Here is a 19,522-nt window from a genome sequence, read left to right on the forward strand (position 1 = left end):
CAAAGAAATAAACACTAATTCACAACATTAATAAAAACTATAAAGTTACCTTAATGATATTAAAATAACACTGGTGTGGTTTACCAAGGTGCAACATTATTAACTTGTATAATTTATTAACACACATGCATATTATACACATGCATTTGCATTTCAGTTTTATATATATATATAAATTTAAGGTCGGTCTCGAAGGCTTAGGTGGAAATGGCTGATGCCTGGGCCTGTCACATGGCATGACTTTAATGCAGACTGAGGGTTTGAAGATAATTTACATTGACCTGGGAACAGTAAAAGCTGAGGAGAGAGTGGCACAAGGAGAAACAGCATGTTGGAGGGTGCAGGAAGTAGGGACAAGAACGTGGATTAGGAAGAGATATGGAGAATTTGACATATGACATGGGAGGAGTAAAAGGACATAGTTTGATCAAAGATGATCAAATGACTTTTTGTGCGTGAAAGAAAAAATAAATAACGAATTTATGATATATTTGTCAGCTGCTCACAGAACAGCATACGTCCAGTGGATATTCTCCAAAATGGCACCAGGGTGATGCGGAGAAGACAAATTGTTGATTTTTGAAGTTGTTGAAGAAATTGAAATTTTTTTTTCTTTTGCGCATAAAAAGTATTCTCGTAGCTTCGTATAATTGCGTATGAACCACTGATGTCACATGGATTTTTTTACAGATCTCCTTGATACGTTTCTGGACTTGGAGGGTCAGACAGCTCTCAGATTCCATCAAAAATATCTGAATTTGTGTTCTGAAGATGAACGAAGGTCTTACGGGTTTGAAATGACATGAGGGTGAGTAATTAATGACAGAATTTTAGTTTTTGGGCTAACTAACCCTTTAAGAGCAAGAGAAGAGGGCAAAAGAGGATTAGACCAGACCTGAGAACTGCTCTGGGAACTATGACTGAGCTCTAAGACTGGTCCACTCTCACAGAGAACAGCCTTAAATATGAGCTGCCCTCTGACTTCAAACTTCATACTTGCAAATAAATTTAAAGAAAGACAGGAGGTCAACAAAGGCCCACTATCTGGGAAAATGGGCATATTTCAGAGGCAATTTGTATGAAATCAGTGAAGACACACATGTAAAGTATGCATATTTTATCATTAAAAAATATCATAAACCATTCTGGCATCTAAGCCATTATTAACCAAATATTTATGAAGACTGTTCTGAGCACATAATTCAAAAAAGTCCTTTTGAATCAGACATACATTACACTTATGCTAAGTCATCTTTCCCTTTATAAATTTATACAAGATATATTTTTGGGCCACAAGTACAGTAGCATGGGCAGCAATGAAGGTGAATGAAAACAGTGAGTTAACACTGGGTTGTTTATTTTGGAAGGTATCAGAGGTTGGATTGGACCTTGTGGAAACGACAAGCCGAAGCTGGTAAGAGAGGTTCTTTCATTTGAAAACATGCAAACAAGTTGCCCTCTCTGTCTTTTATTTCACACTCACACCCAATACACAGACACACACACAAGAATTTGTTCAATCGCATGCTTCAAATCTGAAGGCTGAAACAAAACAAAAACAAAAAATCTAAATTATATATTTGTTTTCCCCATAAAAAATTAAAACCCAACAGTGTATGGGTCTTTGTGTGTGTGTGTGTGTGTGTGTGTGTGTGTGTGTGTGTGTGTGTGTGTGTGTGTGTGTGTGTGTTTGTGTGTGTGTGTGTGTAAATATGAATTCAATATCAAAAATGAAATATCTAATATGACATTGACACACTGTATGCAATGATATAATGTTTTAAACAAGCATGTGCCATATCTAGCACACTAGGTGTTATTTAACTGTGGGCTGTCTTGAGCACAGAAAAACAGGGGACATTTTCACAGAGAGTTTCAGCCGGGGACAGGTCTTTAAGAATAGGGACAGTCCGGTCAGACAGTCCTGTCGAATAGGCTTGGACTGCTTAGACATTTTTTGAACAAACCCTGTACCACATGAGAATTGTTTGATTGGATGAGAGTGGAATAAAAAATACTGACCTTCATTCCTCTTTTTGTTATTCAAACAACCATATTGTTTTTCCCAACACATGCTCACTGAAATAAATGTGCCTCTACCTACATTTTTGCAAAACTCCAAAAACGCACCTAAATGCAAACATACAATTCACTGCAGTTTCCAGCTGGAATGAATACTAGCGGCAGTAAAACACCAACAGCGTTTATTCCTTTTTACAAAAACAAAATAATTTTCAGATAAAGGTGCAGTATGAAATATTGACAGCTACCGGTTGAAATAGGTACTGCAGTCCAAATTCAAAATACTGGAGAGCGATGATTCTCATGGCCCCCTTCTTCTCAGACTTGACGCTCGTGGACCCCGTAAGTTGATGAGTTGATTTATCTGCGTTTTATATTCCTCTTGTCATAGAGCTTTTTAGTTAGATTCAAGGTTTTTAAGTCGGGTAGAATCTGCGATCTCTGACATTTGTTTATTTGCTGGTTTCCATGGCTGCAACACGTAGTGTTTTCTGCCAGTTGGCATCCCGGGGAGTCTAAATACTATTGGGTAAACTTCCAGTGGGTGGAATCACACAGAATAAAACAAAAACAGACATTCTGACAAGGAACTCACATTTCAAAGCAAAGGAACTGGCTGTAGCATTGTTTCTCAAAGAAACAAGTATGTGAACTTAGCATGTTTCCCAAATATTTGGAAACATATTATGGTATGTTTATGCTTTAGTACGGTCAAAAAATTACATACAGCATCTTCAATAAAGAATTCTCATGTGGTTCCTTACACAATAATATGTTATGACCTCAAAACACGGTAACACATTACAATAAGGTTCATTAGTTAACAATAGTTAATTAGTTAAAATGAATTAAGCATGAACAATAGGCCTACTTCTACAACATTTATTAATCTTAGCTAATGTTAATTTCAACATTTACTAATGCATTACTAAAATCTAATGTTGTGCTTGTTAACATTAGTTAAAAAAAGTGACGTGACAAACAGCCAAGTATGGTGACCCATACTCAGAATTCATGCTCTGCATTTAACCCATCACACACAGCAGTGAACACACACACACCGTGAACACACACCCGGAGAAGTGGGCAGCCATTTATGCCGCAGCGCCGGGGAGCAGTTGGGGGTTTGGTGCCTTGCTCAAGGGCACCTCAGTCGAGACTCAAACCCACAACCTTAGGGTTAGGAGTCAAACTCTCTAACCACTAGGCCACGACTTCCCCCCTAGAATAATGCACTGTGAATTAATGAACTAACAATGAACGAATGTATTTTCATTAACTAACATTAACAAATATTAATAAATACTGTAATAAATATATTGTTCATTGTTTGTTCATGTTAGTTAATACATTATCATTAACATAAACTACTGGAACCTTATTGTAAATTGTTAACCAAAACACGATAGCACATGATTTGTAAATGAATACATTTTGACATCTGCATTACACAATTACAAAAAGTTCCTTATGCATGGCTTTTTTGACATAGTAAACTTGCTCAGTAGCTCACTTGGTACAGCGATATGGTGTGATGTGGAGCGCTCAGGTGTGAGTCCAGTAAAATATGAATCCTGATAAAAGAGCTCAAAGACTTGTAGAAGCGAGCTAAATTGGCTTGGTTGCTTTAGCAAATGAGTTATTATCTCACATTTGCCTTTGTTAACATTATTGGTGAGGTTAGGGTAGGTGGAATTTTTTTTTAAATGCGATTAACCTTTTAGGTTCACTGGCCATTTCAATTCTAAACTGCCACAATACATATAACAGCCAACATAAAAAAAAATTAAATTCAAATTCATAGAATCACATTAATCTGTTCCAGAGAAAATTGAACATGCTTTAAGCACCACTCATTGGACATTTTACTGTTTACAAGTGTAATGAAACATGCAAGCACCCTATTTTTTCCAATAAAACAGGGCTTTTTTTTTTTTACTTTACTCAACAATGGAACTGAGAAACATGAACTGAGACTATTCCTTTTTTAAAACTGACCTGTCAGTAATAGACTCAACATAACACCTATCAAATCAGTAGACCCTGGATTAAGTCAGTATTCTTCATCTGCCCCTATATTTCATATTTGTATATGTCAATAGACAGAGACATACTGACAAAGAGAACAATATTTGCACTATGCATTATGATTCATCTGAACTAACTTCAGCTGTTTTGAAAGTACCTGTTACCAAAATGCGGACTGTTCCTCTTCTCAGCTCAAATACCACCTACACCTTCAGGTTCATGAGGGTTTCATTGTGGTTAATAAATCAACAAGTGGGGACAGCCCAGCGGAGAACACAGAAAGTCCAGAAATATTTTTTTTACTAATCTATCATTTACATGATCTTTATAAACACAGAGGCAACTCAGTGTGACTGTGTTTGCTTACTAACAGGAAGTTCCTCATAAGAAGAAGTACGGTTTGACTTTTATCTAAATGAATATCGGTAGAGTTGTTTCTGCAAGTTCTCAAGCAGCAGAGAGCGGTTTCACAATGTGACCGGCAGCTTCCTGTCTCTGGTGGTGTGTGAGATGAGTGTGTATGGGGGGATGTGTCTGTTTGTAAGAAATTACAGAGAGCGTCTTCTAAAACCTAAAACCTTCTAAAATGTCTGTCAATGTGTTCTGTCAACAGTGTCAGCCACTGTTCAATTTGAAACTGAAAGTCTGATGACCAGAATACCTTGACTTTCACTAACCTCACTAAATCTTCTCTACCACTTGCAGCTTTTGCACTATGAGTTTTACTGTCTGGTGCTCTCTTTCCTGTGTGTTAGAAAAAAAGAGAACCCACTAAAGACACTTTCACATTTCAAATTGCAATTCATGTTGACTTTAAAAGATAATAAAAATTAAAAAAAAGAAAAAATAGAAAAATGTCTTTAGTCCATAAAATGAATTTCACTGGGGTTCATTGTTGTTTTGGACCCTTTCATAGTATAAGCAAAAGCATATCTTCTTTTATGTTTATTGCTTGGGTGAAGTATGTCTTTATGTTTACATTACCTTACTTGAAAAACAGCTGTGCAGAGAAATGGATGTTGCAGTGATCTGAATCTGAGTAAATGTGTGGTATATGTGTGTGTAAGAGTGTGTGTGGGAAGAGTATGGTAAGATGTAAGATGTGTGTGGGAAGAGTATGGTAAGATGTTAAACCAAAAATAGGGGCAACATAGCCACTAAAAGGTGAATGACAATTCTTCCTCAGATATGATCGTGGTAGACCTCACACTCCTGTGTCTCTTCGACTTAATTTAAATTCTTAAATGTCTCGAAGATCCACTAGTGCAGTGCAAGAGTGAAGTCTTATGGTCTCCAACAAATGGGAAAAAACCTGGTGCCACTCAAGATACAAGCCAAATGCAGAACAATGCCGCACATCAGCTAATGCACATTAAAAGGAACCGAAAATTATAAAAAGGAGAATAATGTTCTATCAAATTTAATGAAATAATAAGCACCATTTTTAAAAGCCCATCAGATAAAAGGCTCTGCTCTTTGCCTGACTGACACAAACAGGGGCAACATGGCCTGTGTCACTTTCCCTTCATGTGCCTGCTGACTCTTTCTCCTCCAGCAGCTGTCAATCACCTTCAAGTGTCACACTTTTATGGGGCTTCAAGGCCAGCATCTGCTGAAAAGCATCAGGGCAGAAGGAAGTGGAAGTTGACAATGCTGGGAAGCTTGGTTTCATTAAGAATCTATCTCCAAAGCTGTATTTATGTGACAGAGCTTGCGTAAAGTTTGGCAATAAAATGACTTCTACATTTTTCCATTTAAGGTGAAATGAAAACAACAATGTAGTATTACAATGAAACAATTCTCACTATCTGAACCAACTTCAGCTGTTTTTGTGAACCATTTATGTAATAGATCTGACAGAAAATAATCATAAGATACTAAAATATCTGCATAATAATAATTATAGAATGTCTGTTTAACAATAATTAATAATACTCCAAATATTCATGATGTAGACCAATATATTAATCCTTAGCGCAAACAGTAATGACCCTTTTTTTTTGGCAAAAGACGTATCTCTTTCATAGACATAACACAACAACACTCTTCCTTATTATGCTCATTATCTGAAGAACGCAGTGTTTGGGCTTGCAAAGAACTCTTGGTGAGGAATGAATTGTATTGAGACTAATCCTTGTGGAACATACAACAACAAACCAGAGAAAACATAACATGTCTCAACTCCTCAACCTTACAAAAGGATTGCCTGAGGACAAACAATGCATGTCTATAAGGGAAATTAAATCATCTTGTTGAACATTTCATGGGAGAATTTATAAGCAACTGCAAAGATAAACAAAGCATTGAAGAAATTACAATAAGAGAGTGTTAGATAACATGTGCAGGTGTTGAAGCCTGTCCTTGTCTTTCAGCAGGCTGTGCATGGACCCAAGATTAGCCTGGGTCTCTTCTCATCTATTTTTGCCTGACAGAAAAGAAGATGCAAAATCATAAATGAAAAAAAGAAGAAGAAAAAAAACAGATAAACTAAATAACTGACTAAATTCAAATAAAGATCATCACTTCAAGATGACCTGTTTTGACATTTCAAGTCTTCTGAAGTAACACCTGAAAGATTTGAGTGAGGAATGGTCCAAAAATTAAACTTGTGTACTAAATTAGCCTGTTTCATGAACGATGACTTGGAATATAACAAACAGGACTGCTTTCATGATACTAGAAGCTCCAGTCCCCAATTCATTGTAACTGACTGGAAAAAAGCAACCAGGCCATCCTGCAAAACTTCACCCTTTGTGTTACAGTAATGGAAGTCAGTCATGGGTTTATTGCTACATTACAAAAGTAAAAAAAAAAAATAATTTCTCATCCATTGTTCCTATTTGTGTCTCTGTTTGTGCCAGCTGTGTGTTCATGGTAGACAGTTTAAGACAAATGAGAATCTCCTGAGGTCTTTCAGGGCTTCCCCATCCTGAGAGTGCATACTAATCAAACAATCAGACATATTCTGAACGAATATTTAGCATGTCAGGTCCTTTCACTCCACAACAATTCCTGCATTGACTGAAAATTCAAGACCAAATCCCAAAAGAACAAGACGATCCTCTTGATGCTGTGTTGTTTTGAGTGTAATCTGTCAATTGAACGCTCTGCTGTTATCATTACTCTCAGAAAACTAAAGGCGAAAATCACAGTCAGCCTAAAATAATATAATTTGCTATTTCATTCCATATCTAGTTCTTTAGATTTTGGATGTAAATGAAACATACATAGGCTTTTATACTTCGCTTTAAACGCCAATATTCCACATCAGGGATGTTTCCATTTATACGAGGCGACAGTATAAGCTTCAAAGCAACAGGTACACGTTTTCTAGCTAAAAAACTTTGAGAAACTGTGCAACGCTTTCATTATCACATAAGCACGCAGTGAATGTATAAACGCGGCACTTACACAAAGGCGTGGTAGATAAAAGCCCAGGATCTTGGTCTCTCCAGCACGTTGTACAGGTAGTTCTGAATCCTCCGGTAGCGCGCGTTTCTCCGGCCGCTTTGCGCGCCGTACACCAGAGGCTTCCCGAGCAGACTCAGCCGAGCGCCCTGCTTCCCCTGGTCTCTTTCCGCGCCTGATGCACCTGCGCCGGCATGAGATGCGGACAACAGTCCGTCCGCCGGCCGTGAACAATTGTTCTTCATCCTATTACCACATTCCACATTATGCAATCCGTAACTTTCGGCGTGGTGCCTCGGAGAGGTGTTCATCCAGAGGCCAGATCCGGCCTCATCTCCGCTGTGGTTACGGGGCATGGCATCACCAACGCGGACCCAAATACGCGTGGCATGCGTATTGTTATGTCTCTGATAGACGCGACGGGAGAGCCAATAAATTACCAACGCGAAATGTTAAAAAGACTCAAAATATACAATCTACCTCCGGCCGTGACGCGCGAACGCCACTTTCTTCGCTCCTGGTGTGGACACACTTCAGTAAATGGGAGGTGTATAAGTCACTGCTGGCGCTGACCCACGAGAAGAGGCCGTCAAAGTGACTTTATCTGACTGCAGCGTCGTACTTGTACAGCTCGTGTTACTCCAGCGCGCGCTTTTGATGTCGTTCCACTCGCACCGTTACTTGCGCACAGGAAATCAACTGTGTCATTCTGCGTGCTCGTGCTGTAACACACATAAAGCGTTTCCGTAAGATTCCTGTAAATGATCCCAGTCAGCACCCGCTATCGTCTCCGACGTCTGCAGTAGTATCACATTTCTGGTTATAATTCAATAAATAGTGACGTAGACATGAGAAGTTCTGTGTCATTGTCTTTGTCGTTTCTTCGGCTGGTACGCGCACGGTTGTAGGCTCATGCACGTGTTTACATAGTAAAATATTTATTTGCATAACAACTCGTTCTTGAAATCATAGTTCCTAAAGTTAAACTGATAGATTGCGGTTCCCCTGTGACACAACTGTTATAGACTGAGCTATGGTTGATTGACCTGTAGGGGGCAATCTATTGCCGTTTGACTTGGTTTAAATACAGCAAAGAAGAAGATGTTAGTGGTAGATTTAATCCACCTGTGATCCTGTGACATGTGTGTGTGTATTGTTTGCTGCTGGTTCCTCCTGAGTAAATTTCCTCATCTTGACCAGATCTGTCTCTCTCAAGTTATTACATTTTGGCGACGAGGATGAAAGCAATGAAAAGGAAGTTTTGAAAAGGTGAAAAAAGCTGGATCCATACAAGTGGGAGCTTTCGAAAAGAAGATGGCCAACATGGTAGGAACAGTCACACCATTTGATAGGCAATCGCAGTCTTGGGAAAGAGTATTGTGAAATCTTGAAACATTTCTTCGAGGCAAATGAGATTACAAGAAGCAGCCAAGCAAAAAGCTATACTGTTAAGCACGGCAGGAAGTCAAACATACAGTCTACTGAGGAATTTATTGAGTCCAGTGAAACCAGGAACAAAGACTTTTGGAGAATTAGTGGAGTTATTGAAAGAGCATTTTAATCCAAAACCCAGTGAGATTGTCCAACGTTTTAAATTCAATTCAAGATCAAGAGAAGAGGGGGAAAGTGTTCTTGAGTATGTGGCAGTATTAAGGAAATTGGCTCATGACTGTAATTATGGAGAAAAATTGACAGAGATGCTGCGGGATAGACTGGTATGTGGAATAAATGATGACCGTATTCAACGTAGACTGCTGGCAGAATCAGAGTTAACATTTGAGAAGGCGTTGAAAATAGCTCAAGCATTGGAAACAGCCAATAAAGATGTAAAGGATTTGCAAGCTCAAAGTTCAGAAACATCTGTTTCAATGAGAGTGCATAAAATGTCAGTAAAACAAGATAGTCAAGGTAGAGCATGTTACAGATGTGGGAATTTGCAACATTTAGCCAATGAGTGTAGATTTATTTCAGAGAAATGTCACAAATGTGGGAAACAAGGACATATAATGAAAGTATGTAGATCAAAAAGTTCCATCAGAGAAACAACCTTTCAAGGGGGAGAAAGACGCAAGCAAGTTGCGGCCAGAGGCGGACAGAGATCACATTATGTCAGCAGAGATGAAAAAAGTGAATCTGATGAAGAAGGTATTTTTACAGTGTACAGTTTGAAGGAGACAGAGATTCCTAAGGTTGCTCCTCTGACTATCACATTGGCTGTAAATGATTCAAACATACCTTTTGAAGTGGATACAGGCTGTGGTGTGACTGTAATGAATGGGTCAAATTTTTCCAAATTGTGGGAAGAACATAAAAATCCAGAATTAAAGACCTGTTCTTTGAAGTTAAAAACTTATACTGGCCAAGCCTTACCAGTGTTGGGTTCTGCGCAAGTGGTTGTCAGACACAAGGGAACAGTGAAGGAATTGCCAGTAGTGGTAGTGCCTGGAACAGGACCTAATTTATTGGGCAGAGGGTGGATCAAGGAACTGGGCATGAAATGGGAGGCCATACACAAGATTCAAGGGGTTGAAAATTTAACCTTGCCTGACTTACTCAGTAAACATGCAGAATTGTTCAAAGAGGAGTTGGGTGAATTGAAAGGTCCACCAGCAAAGATTTATGTCGACAAAGAAGCCATTCCCAGATTTTTCAAAGCCAGACCAGTCCCTTATGCAATGAAAGCGAAGGTAGAAGTTGAAATAGAGCGCCTGTTAAGAGAAAACATCATAGAACCTGTTAAACATTCTGAATGGGCTGCACCTGTAGTGCCAGTTTTAAAGCCTGATAATACAGTACGACTGTGTGGTGATTACAAGCTAACAGTAAATCGAGTTTCAAAGTTGGAACAGTACCCCATTCCTCGATTAGATGATCTGTTTGCAACATTGTCAGGAGGGCAGAAGTTCACCAACCTGGATATGAGTCATGCTTACCATCAGATTGCATTAGATGCAGAGTCTAAGAAATATGTCACAGTGAATACCCATAAGGGGCTGTTTACTTACCGTGTGTTACCCTTTGGAGTTTCTTCTAGTCCTGCTATCTTCCAAAGGACCATTGAGGGAGTACTGCAAGGTCTTCCTTATGTGGCAGTTTTCCTGGATGACATCTTGGTGACCGGTCGCAATGATGGCGAGCATCTCCAAATGCTGGCCAGGGTATTGGAAAGGTTGCAGGAAGCAGGACTGCGTTTGAAACGGAGTAAATGTACTTTCATGGAAAAAGAGGTAATGTTCTTGGGTCATAAAGTCGATGAGACTGGCCTACACCCAGTACCCGAAAAAGTGAATGCTATTCAAAATGCTCCCTCGCCAAAGACTGTGACTGAGTTGAAGGCCTATTTGGGACTGTTAAACTACTATAACAAATTTTTGCCCAACTTGTCTACTGTTTTAGCCCCAGTGCACAAGATGCTGCGGAAGGATGCAAAATGGCACTGGGGTGGAGAACAAGAAGCTGCCTTTGTTCAGTCTAAAAAAATGCTCCAATCAGTAAAGGTTCTGGTCCATTATGACCCCCAGAAGGATGTGATTTTATCATGTGATGCTTCTCCTTATGGCTTAGGTGCAGTTCTTTCTCATAAGATGCCAGATGGCAGTGAAAGACCCATTGGATTTATGTCACGGACATTGAATCAAGCTGAGCGGAATTATTCGCAGTTGGACAAGGAAGGATTGGCTGTAATGTTTGGCTTACAACGCTTCCATAAGTATTTGTATGGTCGGAAGTTTACCATCGTTACAGATCATAAACCCTTGTTGTCTTTGTTTAACGAGTTAAAATCTGTTCCCCAAATGTCATCTCCTAGGATCCAGCGATGGGCTGTGACATTAAGAGCATATGAATACAACATTATCTACAAACCTGGCAAGGATCAGGCAAATGCAGATGCTCTAAGTCGGTTACCCTTGCCAACTGAATCTGTCCCTGAGCAGGAGGAAAGAGTACTAATGCTGGAGAATGCAGACATAACCTTGATTACAGCAGAACAGGTGAGAAGTTGGACACAAACAGATCCGGTATTATCCAGAGTGAGAGAAATGGTGCAACGAGGATTGCTGCAGGAATTAATAGGAGCAGAGTTTGACCCATTCACATCAAGAAAAGATGAATTAAGTGTACAGGATGGTTGTGTGCTTTGGGGGGCTCGCGTAATCATTCCCAGTGCGGGTAGATCAGAAGTCCTGAACCAGCTGCATCAGTGTCACCCCGGAGTGTCTAGGATGAAAGCTTTAGCCCGAAGTTATGTGTGGTGGCCCAAGATGGACCAGGATGTGGAAAGGTTAGTTAAAACCTGTCGAATCTGTCAAGAACATAGAAACGTTCCTGCTGTAGCTCCACTTCATCCTTGGAATTGGCCAGAAAAACCATGGCAAAGATTGCATGTGGATTATGCAGGACCCTTCATGGGAAAAATGTTCTTGATCTTGATTGATGCACATTCAAAATGGATAGATGGGTATCCTGTGAACTCCGCTACATCTGCTGCAACCATTGAATGTTTGCGTACTAGCTTCAGTAACCATGGACTACCTGAACTAATTGTATCAGATAATGCTACTTGCTTTGTGAGTGCTGAATTCAAAGAGTTCCTGAAAAAAAATGGAGTACGACATGTTACTTCTGCACCCTATCATGCTTCCAGTAATGGGTTAGTAGAACGGGCTGTACAAATTGTTAAAGGCATGTTAAAAAAATGTGCTGAAGGAACAATGGCAACTAAATTGGCTCGAGTGTTATTCAGTTACAGGATTACTCCTCAGACTACCACAGGACTTTCTCCAGCTGAACTGTTGCATGGACGGAAATTGCGATGTTCTTTGGACTTTATACATCCCGATTTAACTGGGAAGATTCAGGAACAACAACAAAAGCAAAGAGTCCATCATGACAAAAAGACCCATGCACGTAGCTTGGGTGTTGGAGATCCAGTACTTGTTCGGAATTTTACTTATGGACCGAAATGGATTCCGGGGCATATTGAGACGGTGACTGGACCACTTTCTTATAAAGTGATGTTGGGTGATGGGAGAGTGGTCCGAAGACATGTGGATCAAATTCATGCCGGACAGAAATTGCTTGTGAACCTTTCAGAGGAGGTTATGGACCATAAATATCCTGATTTGGACTTTTCTGATAACTCAGCTCCTGTAGTGGCTAAAGAGACTGATGAAAAAGAAACTGAGGACATTTCTAGTGAGACTAATCCCCTTGAAGTAATTGGGGAGTCTGCTCAACCTGGTGAGATAACCACTGAATTACTGACACAATCCTGTAGCCCTGTTGTGAGACGGTCACAGAGAACCAGGAAAGTGCCTGGTCATTTAAAAGATTATGAACTGAAGTAAAAAAAAAAAAAAAAAAAAAAGAAAAGATTGAAAAAAGTATTTTTTTTTTGAATTATATTGTAACATGATTGTGGTATTGTGATTTATGAAGAAATATTGTACACTTGGGGGGGAAGGAGATGTTATAGACTGAGCTATGGTTGATTGACCTGTAGGGGGCAATCTATTGCCGTTTGACTTGGTTTAAATACAGCAAAGAAGAAGATGTTAGTGGTAGATTTAATCCACCTGTGATCCTGTGACATGTGGGTGTGTATTGTTTGCTGCTGGTTCCTCCTGAGTAAATTTCCTCATCTTGACCAGATCTGTCTCTCTCAAGTTATTACAACAACCCAAGGTTTCCTTTCAGGAATCATGGCGTAAAAAAATAAATAAATAAATAAATAATAATTCCGGTTTGTATTAAGAGGAGCTGTACTTTAACCTCTCAAATGATGTCAAATCGAATTGTTGGATGGGAGTCTTACACTTTTTTATTATTATACATAAGGGACATTCTGCGTTTTCATAAAACATTAATTTTTTTGCTAAATGCACTGAAATCTGGTTCGCTTGAGGAGGTAACCATAGCAACAGTGTATTTATGTCGCCTTCTGGATTCATTTGGAAAACAACAATAGTAGTAGTAGTAATAATAATAAACAAACTTTATAAAAAGCCCAACAGTTCAAAAGATATTTGGAGAGAGCTCAACAAAATGGACCCATGAATTATCTAGAAATTCGCATTTCGCACTTTGAATAAATTGGCAATAGATTCTATTAGAATTCCATCTCTAGTAAAAGTTTCCTTTAAAATAAAGTCTCTGCTAAACTTTTAGGCTATCGCATTTTCTAATTGCATTATCCAGAGCCTCACAACTGTCAGACAGCCCATGTGACTCAACCCAAAACAAAATCCACACGAACACTGTGTTTTCTGTGTGGGCATGCTCGCCCTCCCCTACAGTTAAACTCTGTAGATCTCCTGCTATCATAACGATCCATCTGTGAGAAGAAAAATATATGACATGCTTATTCATCATATCTTCGGGAACTCCGACATTAGTGAAATGCAAAAGAGCAATTTGAGTCTATTTGATTATCATATTAGGCGATCTTAAGTTTAACTGTCACTGCTCAACCAATGCTCAAGAGGAAGAAATAAATCTAATCAGCTGCAGACCAACATAATACCGCGTAAAACGTGAAAATTGGCAAAGGATCGAACAGACTGCAAAACAGGCGCGTCACACCAACTTAAGTTGCGAGATTCCGTCGTGAATCCCGTGCAACTGTCACTGAAGAGGAAATGGTGGCTGTGTGTTCTTCACTGTGCTTCCTCTTCAGTTCGGTTCAAAGCGCCTTCTTGTGATCAGAGTGAGCATCTTGTGTGCTGCAGCAATGAGCAACATCTCGCGCAGGATTTGTTCCGTACTAAATAATTAACCAATAAACAAGCGTTACCAGGATAGTGAAACCAAATTCAGTTGTTCCGATTATTTATGTTTGTTTGTTTAATACCGAAAAGCAGTTAAAATTGTTCCAGGAATCAGCATCACAGTCTTAGCACTTTATGTAATTCTCAAAATAAGTACGTTTTCCCCCACTTTTCTTTCATTTTTTCAGAAAACGTAGGCTATATATCAGTTGGGCTGCATTCCACTTTCTTCCCAACCTTATATTCAGTGACTCAGAATCCAGCATGTATGAAAACAGTAGCCTATGCGATGGAGTTCCAATCGTCTACATTACAGGAATAATTACCCTCAGACTCACATTCATTCTGACTCATCAAGGGCTAAGATTAGAAATATACACTTCCCCATCTGCGTGCTGCAGGACTGCTGTTAACAAGACTCATGTCTTATGCGCTTTTTTATGGTGAGAAACTTGAGAAAATGGTCCAGTAAAGCCCACAATGGAAACCTCTTCTGCATCCCATGACCTCTGTTGCTGCAGCCCGCTCCATCACTTGCCATCAGTCATGAGTGGAGCACTGGGGTCACTGGCTGAACACAGGGACACGTATCAGGCTAATTGCTGTGACGTGAGCTCGCGAGGCAATTGGGCATGCAATCATGTTGCATTGCAATAGACGGCAGAGACAATATAGGTTAAGTGAATTGCATATAATTATTTTTTGCTTAAGGCGGAGTTTGTTGATTATTTTTGATTGTAAGTAGACTACATTAGTCTGGCTACCTGTATCTCTGTATCCTGACGTGGACGGTTCTTGATTTTAGAATAAAATGAAAAGATAGTTCTTGCTATTAATTAACTTTAAAATTTACGGTTTAAAACGAAGGCAACCCAAATTCTCCATAATTGCATAATTATTTTTTGACCGCAGGGTTACGTTTTGAGCATTGCATATATATATATATATATACATATACATATACATATGTGTGTGTGTGTTTGTGTGTGTGTGTGTGTGTGTGTGTGTGTATATACAGTATAAAGCCCAGGTTGCTGAGAGTGCTGAGTTCATGATTCTCTGAAGAAGGTTCTAACAAACGTCTGCCCTCTGCTGGTGACTGTAAGGATTACTCACATGGCACCATTCAGTCAGCATTGGTATGGCAATAGAGCAGACCTAGGTAAGTTGATACAAATATATAAATATATTTCAGTAACTATAAAGTTTTGAGTCAAAAGTGCTATTACAATATTTTTCCAGCAGTGGCTTTGTTGTATTCAAATACCCAATTCAAACTGCTTAGAGCTTTTTCCCCATCATTTGGAGAAAAAAAAAAATTATGCAAAAGTAGCGCCAATCGTTAAGCCATTTTATTTTAGAATCATTATATATAATAATATGTGATACAGTGTTTTGTGTTACATATAGGAATTAAACAATGAAGAATGACAGCTAAGTCCTACATGTCCTTGTTGTTCTTAGTGCCTCTCAAAAAGTGGTGGCACCTGAACTGACTGGGACATGTCCCACCCATGAATAACACCTGTGATGTTATATACCTATTTAAATTCTACAAAAACAAACAAACAAAAAAACATTCCACTGTATTTTTAACATAAGATTGGGCACAGCCTTTTGAAACGTGAATGTGCGAGGCTTCGGAGTTATTTTTAGTAGTAAAAAAAAAAAAAGCTTGATATGCTGCTTGATATAAACTGCTATTTCTTAAAATAATATTTTATGTATTGTCATAATTACAAACACACTGGTGGTTTGTAGAGGAAAGTTGAACCTTTTACTGCCATTTGTTATTCTTCTAGTAATTACCTATACACGTTTACATTCCACGTTACAAAATAAGGTAAATCATATAAAAATGAATGCCAGATTCTGAACATGTCAACATGTCCCTGTCACATCCAAGGGCTGTCCTGGATTCCCTGTCTTGTGTTTTCCTCCCCCATGTGCTTTCCATTACCCAGTTTCTCCCTCGTGTCAATTATGTTCATTAGTTCCAGGTGTGTCTTGTTTATTTCTTTGATAATTTAAGCCCTGTGTGTTTCCATGTCAAGTGTCTGGTATTGTTCGTCTATCTCCTCTGCTATGTGTGCTTTGGTTTGGTTTGGTGTAAATAAAGACTTACTGTACTTCACGGATTCCCCTACGTCTCCTCACCTCTTGCTCTGTCACAGTAGCAGCTGCATTCTGACAGTTCTATTACTGAGCAAAAATGCCAGACAATTAGCCAGTCTCCCATATGCATTAGCTTCCCATAATACTGCTGTAAGTTGGATAAGACCATACTTTCTCTGTAATTTACTTATTTATTATATTTATTTATTTTCAAACTCTAATCTTGTGTTTTTCAAATCTGGGGTAATATATAAGCTTAAATTTGTTTGTCTAATCACTGTTGATGAATAAATCATTTAAATTGAATATTTCCATTTAAAAGAAAAGAACAAACATCGGGTTTAAATTTCTTTCACACACTTTTTTTTATTATTTTGGAAATAATAAAAATGAACTTTTTTTTAAAACTTTTTTTTATATATATATAAAACATACACATCGTATGAGCCACACCTGTATACAAACGGAAATGTTGCAGTGAATACTTTTTCTTTTTCATAATCTCAGTGGAACACATACTAGAAGTTGTAAACAGTCAGCATTGTTTTTCCCTTCTACCCAGGAATACTGATCAAGTAAAATAAACACATGAAGAAAAACAATCAAAAATTTCTGATAGCAGAGGTGAAGAATTTGGCTCGAAAACACAGAGAAAATGATGATCTGACTACAGCTTTAGAGCGGAGTGGATCAGCCCTCTAAAAGTGACAGAGAGAGCTCTAGATTTGGACCCATGTGATAAGAAAGGTGTCCGCTCAGCGGTCCCTTATATTGGGATGTTTGTTCTCAAAATTAAGCCTTGGCCCCTTTGCAAATATGGCTTAACCACATGGTCATCTCATTTTTACAACACATGCGCTAATACGTCTCTGTGCATCTACATTTATATTTACCATGGATATTGTTATGTATGTATGATATATTTTTGACATTTCTGTTTTGATATTGGTAAACTCTTGAATAACTTGAAGGGATGTATACATATTTATTACAAGTTATTTTCTGTGGTTTTGAGGTAAATTATGATACAGTAAAATGTGTAAAACATGAGGGAGGTTAGTTTTTGTTCAGTGTTACAGTACAGCACATTTTCCCCTAAGGGATATAAAAGACAAAAAAGCAATAATCCAAAAAAAAAAAAAAAACAATGGAAAGAAAAAAATGTTCCAACATTCAGCACCGGATGGAGGACATGAACTAGTTTTTAGCTGATCTGAAAAGTCTGAGTGAAAGCAAATGGCTTCTTTTTCTCGGTTTATCTCTTATATTCAAGTACAAGCAAACTGTACAGGTACATGCAACATACAAGCTGGCCTACAGTATGTTGATCTAACACATATCTATTTCCGTTACTTTTTAACATTTGTGTAGTCTGTTTTACAAAAGTGTGCATGCAGCTGGGAACTGATCCGAGTCATGCTGCTCCGCCTCACTGGAGGGTGGCGTGATAGATGATCGGTGTTTATGCTTGTGATGGAAAAATCAGATTGGTCACTTCAACATTTACAGAGACACACAAGAGGAATTTGTTTTCTTTAAAGTACAAAAAGTGGAAATGAAATTAACAAGCTAGTTGACTTGATTCTATTTTTTATATATTATTTAATCTGATTGTTTTTAATTTAAAAATCAAGCTTTTGTGTATGCATTTTTCATTCAAAATAAAGAAATATGTGCAAGGGCTTGGGCCAGTTGTGTGACCTCAGAGTGGTACAGTACAAGTTGAAAGTGGCTTTTGCTATACTAAAAAGAGAAGTTTGCATCTACACAAACATCAAACAGAGTTAAAAAGTTCGTTTAGTGTCTGAAAAACTCTATGTATCAAGATTTACTCGACAGATGAAAACATAATTGTATAGATTTCCTTTACCAAAGACCCTAAATTAGAAAAATGTACAAGTACACAAATAAGTTTATCTTGGTACATGGTGTTTTTCATTAACTAAATATATACTTCTTAAATCGCATTTAATGATAAGTGTAAATATCTAAAAATCGAATTCAATTCACTGAATAAGATGATGTATTGCAACGTACTGTAGGATAAAGTAAAAGTTTCAGTTAATAAAAGTAAATAAAAATGTGCAAAGAATGTGTATTTTTCCAGCTACGTCGTCTTCGATTTCTTTTTTAGCATTTCCTGTCTTTTTCACAGTACACTGGACAACACAAACCTCTTGTTTATCGTAAAACGTGCTAGAGATGTTTAAAAAACAGAAGCTAAATAAAAAACAAATTCTAGACGAGAGCGGCCTCCGTTAGCTGTCACAAACATTGAGAACAGAGGAACTTTTGGAGGAAATGGACCATGGCTTTGGGTCCTCCAGGTTTAGGCACCAAGAAAGGCCCTGCCCTTCCAGACAACCTCCCCGGGGGTCGCCCTACATCCTTCAAGCTCCTGACCTTTCTCTATCAGTACAGACAGGGTTTAGACAGGGCCTCGACTGAAGCCCCACAATCCCTTGGTCAGAGGTCACCTTTGTTTTTGGGTTGATACATTCTGATGCTCTGTTAAAACCTAGCTAATGTAGATTTCAATGAAGACTTGACTGAATATCACCCTGCTTTCCATGTCGCCCTAAAGCGGTGCTTCCCACATGCTAGTGTACACACCCCAAAGTCTCACGCAACAAACAGTGAGAGAAACAAATGATTTCATTCAGGACAAACAAATTTGGCAGAACACGGGCTACCCACAAAGAAGAAAACAAAAACAATGTCACAGAAGTGATTGTCAGATTTTAACAACGCTTTGTGTTATTTCATCGCATTTCCTGCCTGGCTCTTATTGTTGTCCGGTTGTCTCTCAGACTGTGCTTTATATTATTAGTCCACTACGATCGAACCCCCGCAGGTGCCGGTGAATTGTCCAGGGATGACTGAGAAGCACGTCGAGTTAGAGAGGCAAGAGTTGGGTCGACTAGGGAAGAAGGCGGGAAAAGTTTGTACCAGCCAATCACATTGCTGGAGAGGTCCAGCTCCTCTAGTAGGATTTGTGCAACTCCCATGAAGGATTTGTGGTCCATTCGCCCATAATCTCCCCAAACAATTACCTAATAGGATGGAAATCAACAGATTCATCAGTGGATGGCCCTCTCAGGTCACATAATCAAAGTTAATAATATCTAATCTCACAAATGTGATCCATTTAAACTAGACACGCAGCACTTCAATGACATTTT

The 19,522-nt window shown here is 38.6% G+C and overlaps 3 protein-coding genes across 3 annotated transcripts in view; 1 reads left to right on the plus strand and 2 right to left on the minus strand.

Annotated features, from left to right (window-relative positions):
- The window catches only part of LOC109090550 (potassium voltage-gated channel subfamily KQT member 5-like), an 83,582-nt gene extending 75,221 nt beyond the window's left edge, over positions 1-8,361 (minus strand). Inside the window, exon 1 of the mRNA XM_042757203.1 lies at positions 7,462-8,361. Within this exon, the coding sequence (XP_042613137.1) occupies positions 7,462-7,814 (353 nt within the window). The 5' untranslated portion in view covers positions 7,815-8,361. The remainder of the gene's footprint in view (positions 1-7,461) is intronic.
- Positions 8,362-9,156: 795 nt separating this feature from the next.
- LOC122145126 (uncharacterized protein K02A2.6-like) lies at positions 9,157-12,826 on the plus strand. The gene has a single exon (XM_042757233.1). It carries the CDS (start codon positions 9,327-9,329, stop codon positions 12,804-12,806), a length of 3,480 nt encoding a protein of 1,159 aa, XP_042613167.1. The 5' UTR covers positions 9,157-9,326; the 3' UTR covers positions 12,807-12,826.
- A 3,854-nt stretch (positions 12,827-16,680) lies between these two features.
- The window catches only part of LOC109048416 (regulating synaptic membrane exocytosis protein 1-like), an 80,926-nt gene continuing 78,084 nt past the window's right edge, over positions 16,681-19,522 (minus strand). The window contains exon 32 of the mRNA XM_042756553.1: positions 16,681-19,393. Coding sequence (XP_042612487.1) covers positions 19,175-19,393 — 219 coding nt within the window. The 3' untranslated portion in view covers positions 16,681-19,174. The remainder of the gene's footprint in view (positions 19,394-19,522) is intronic.

The sequence above is a fragment of the Cyprinus carpio genome, chromosome A1 (genome assembly GCF_018340385.1).
Source record: "Cyprinus carpio isolate SPL01 chromosome A1, ASM1834038v1, whole genome shotgun sequence".
Lineage (NCBI taxonomy): Eukaryota > Metazoa > Chordata > Actinopteri > Cypriniformes > Cyprinidae > Cyprinus > Cyprinus carpio.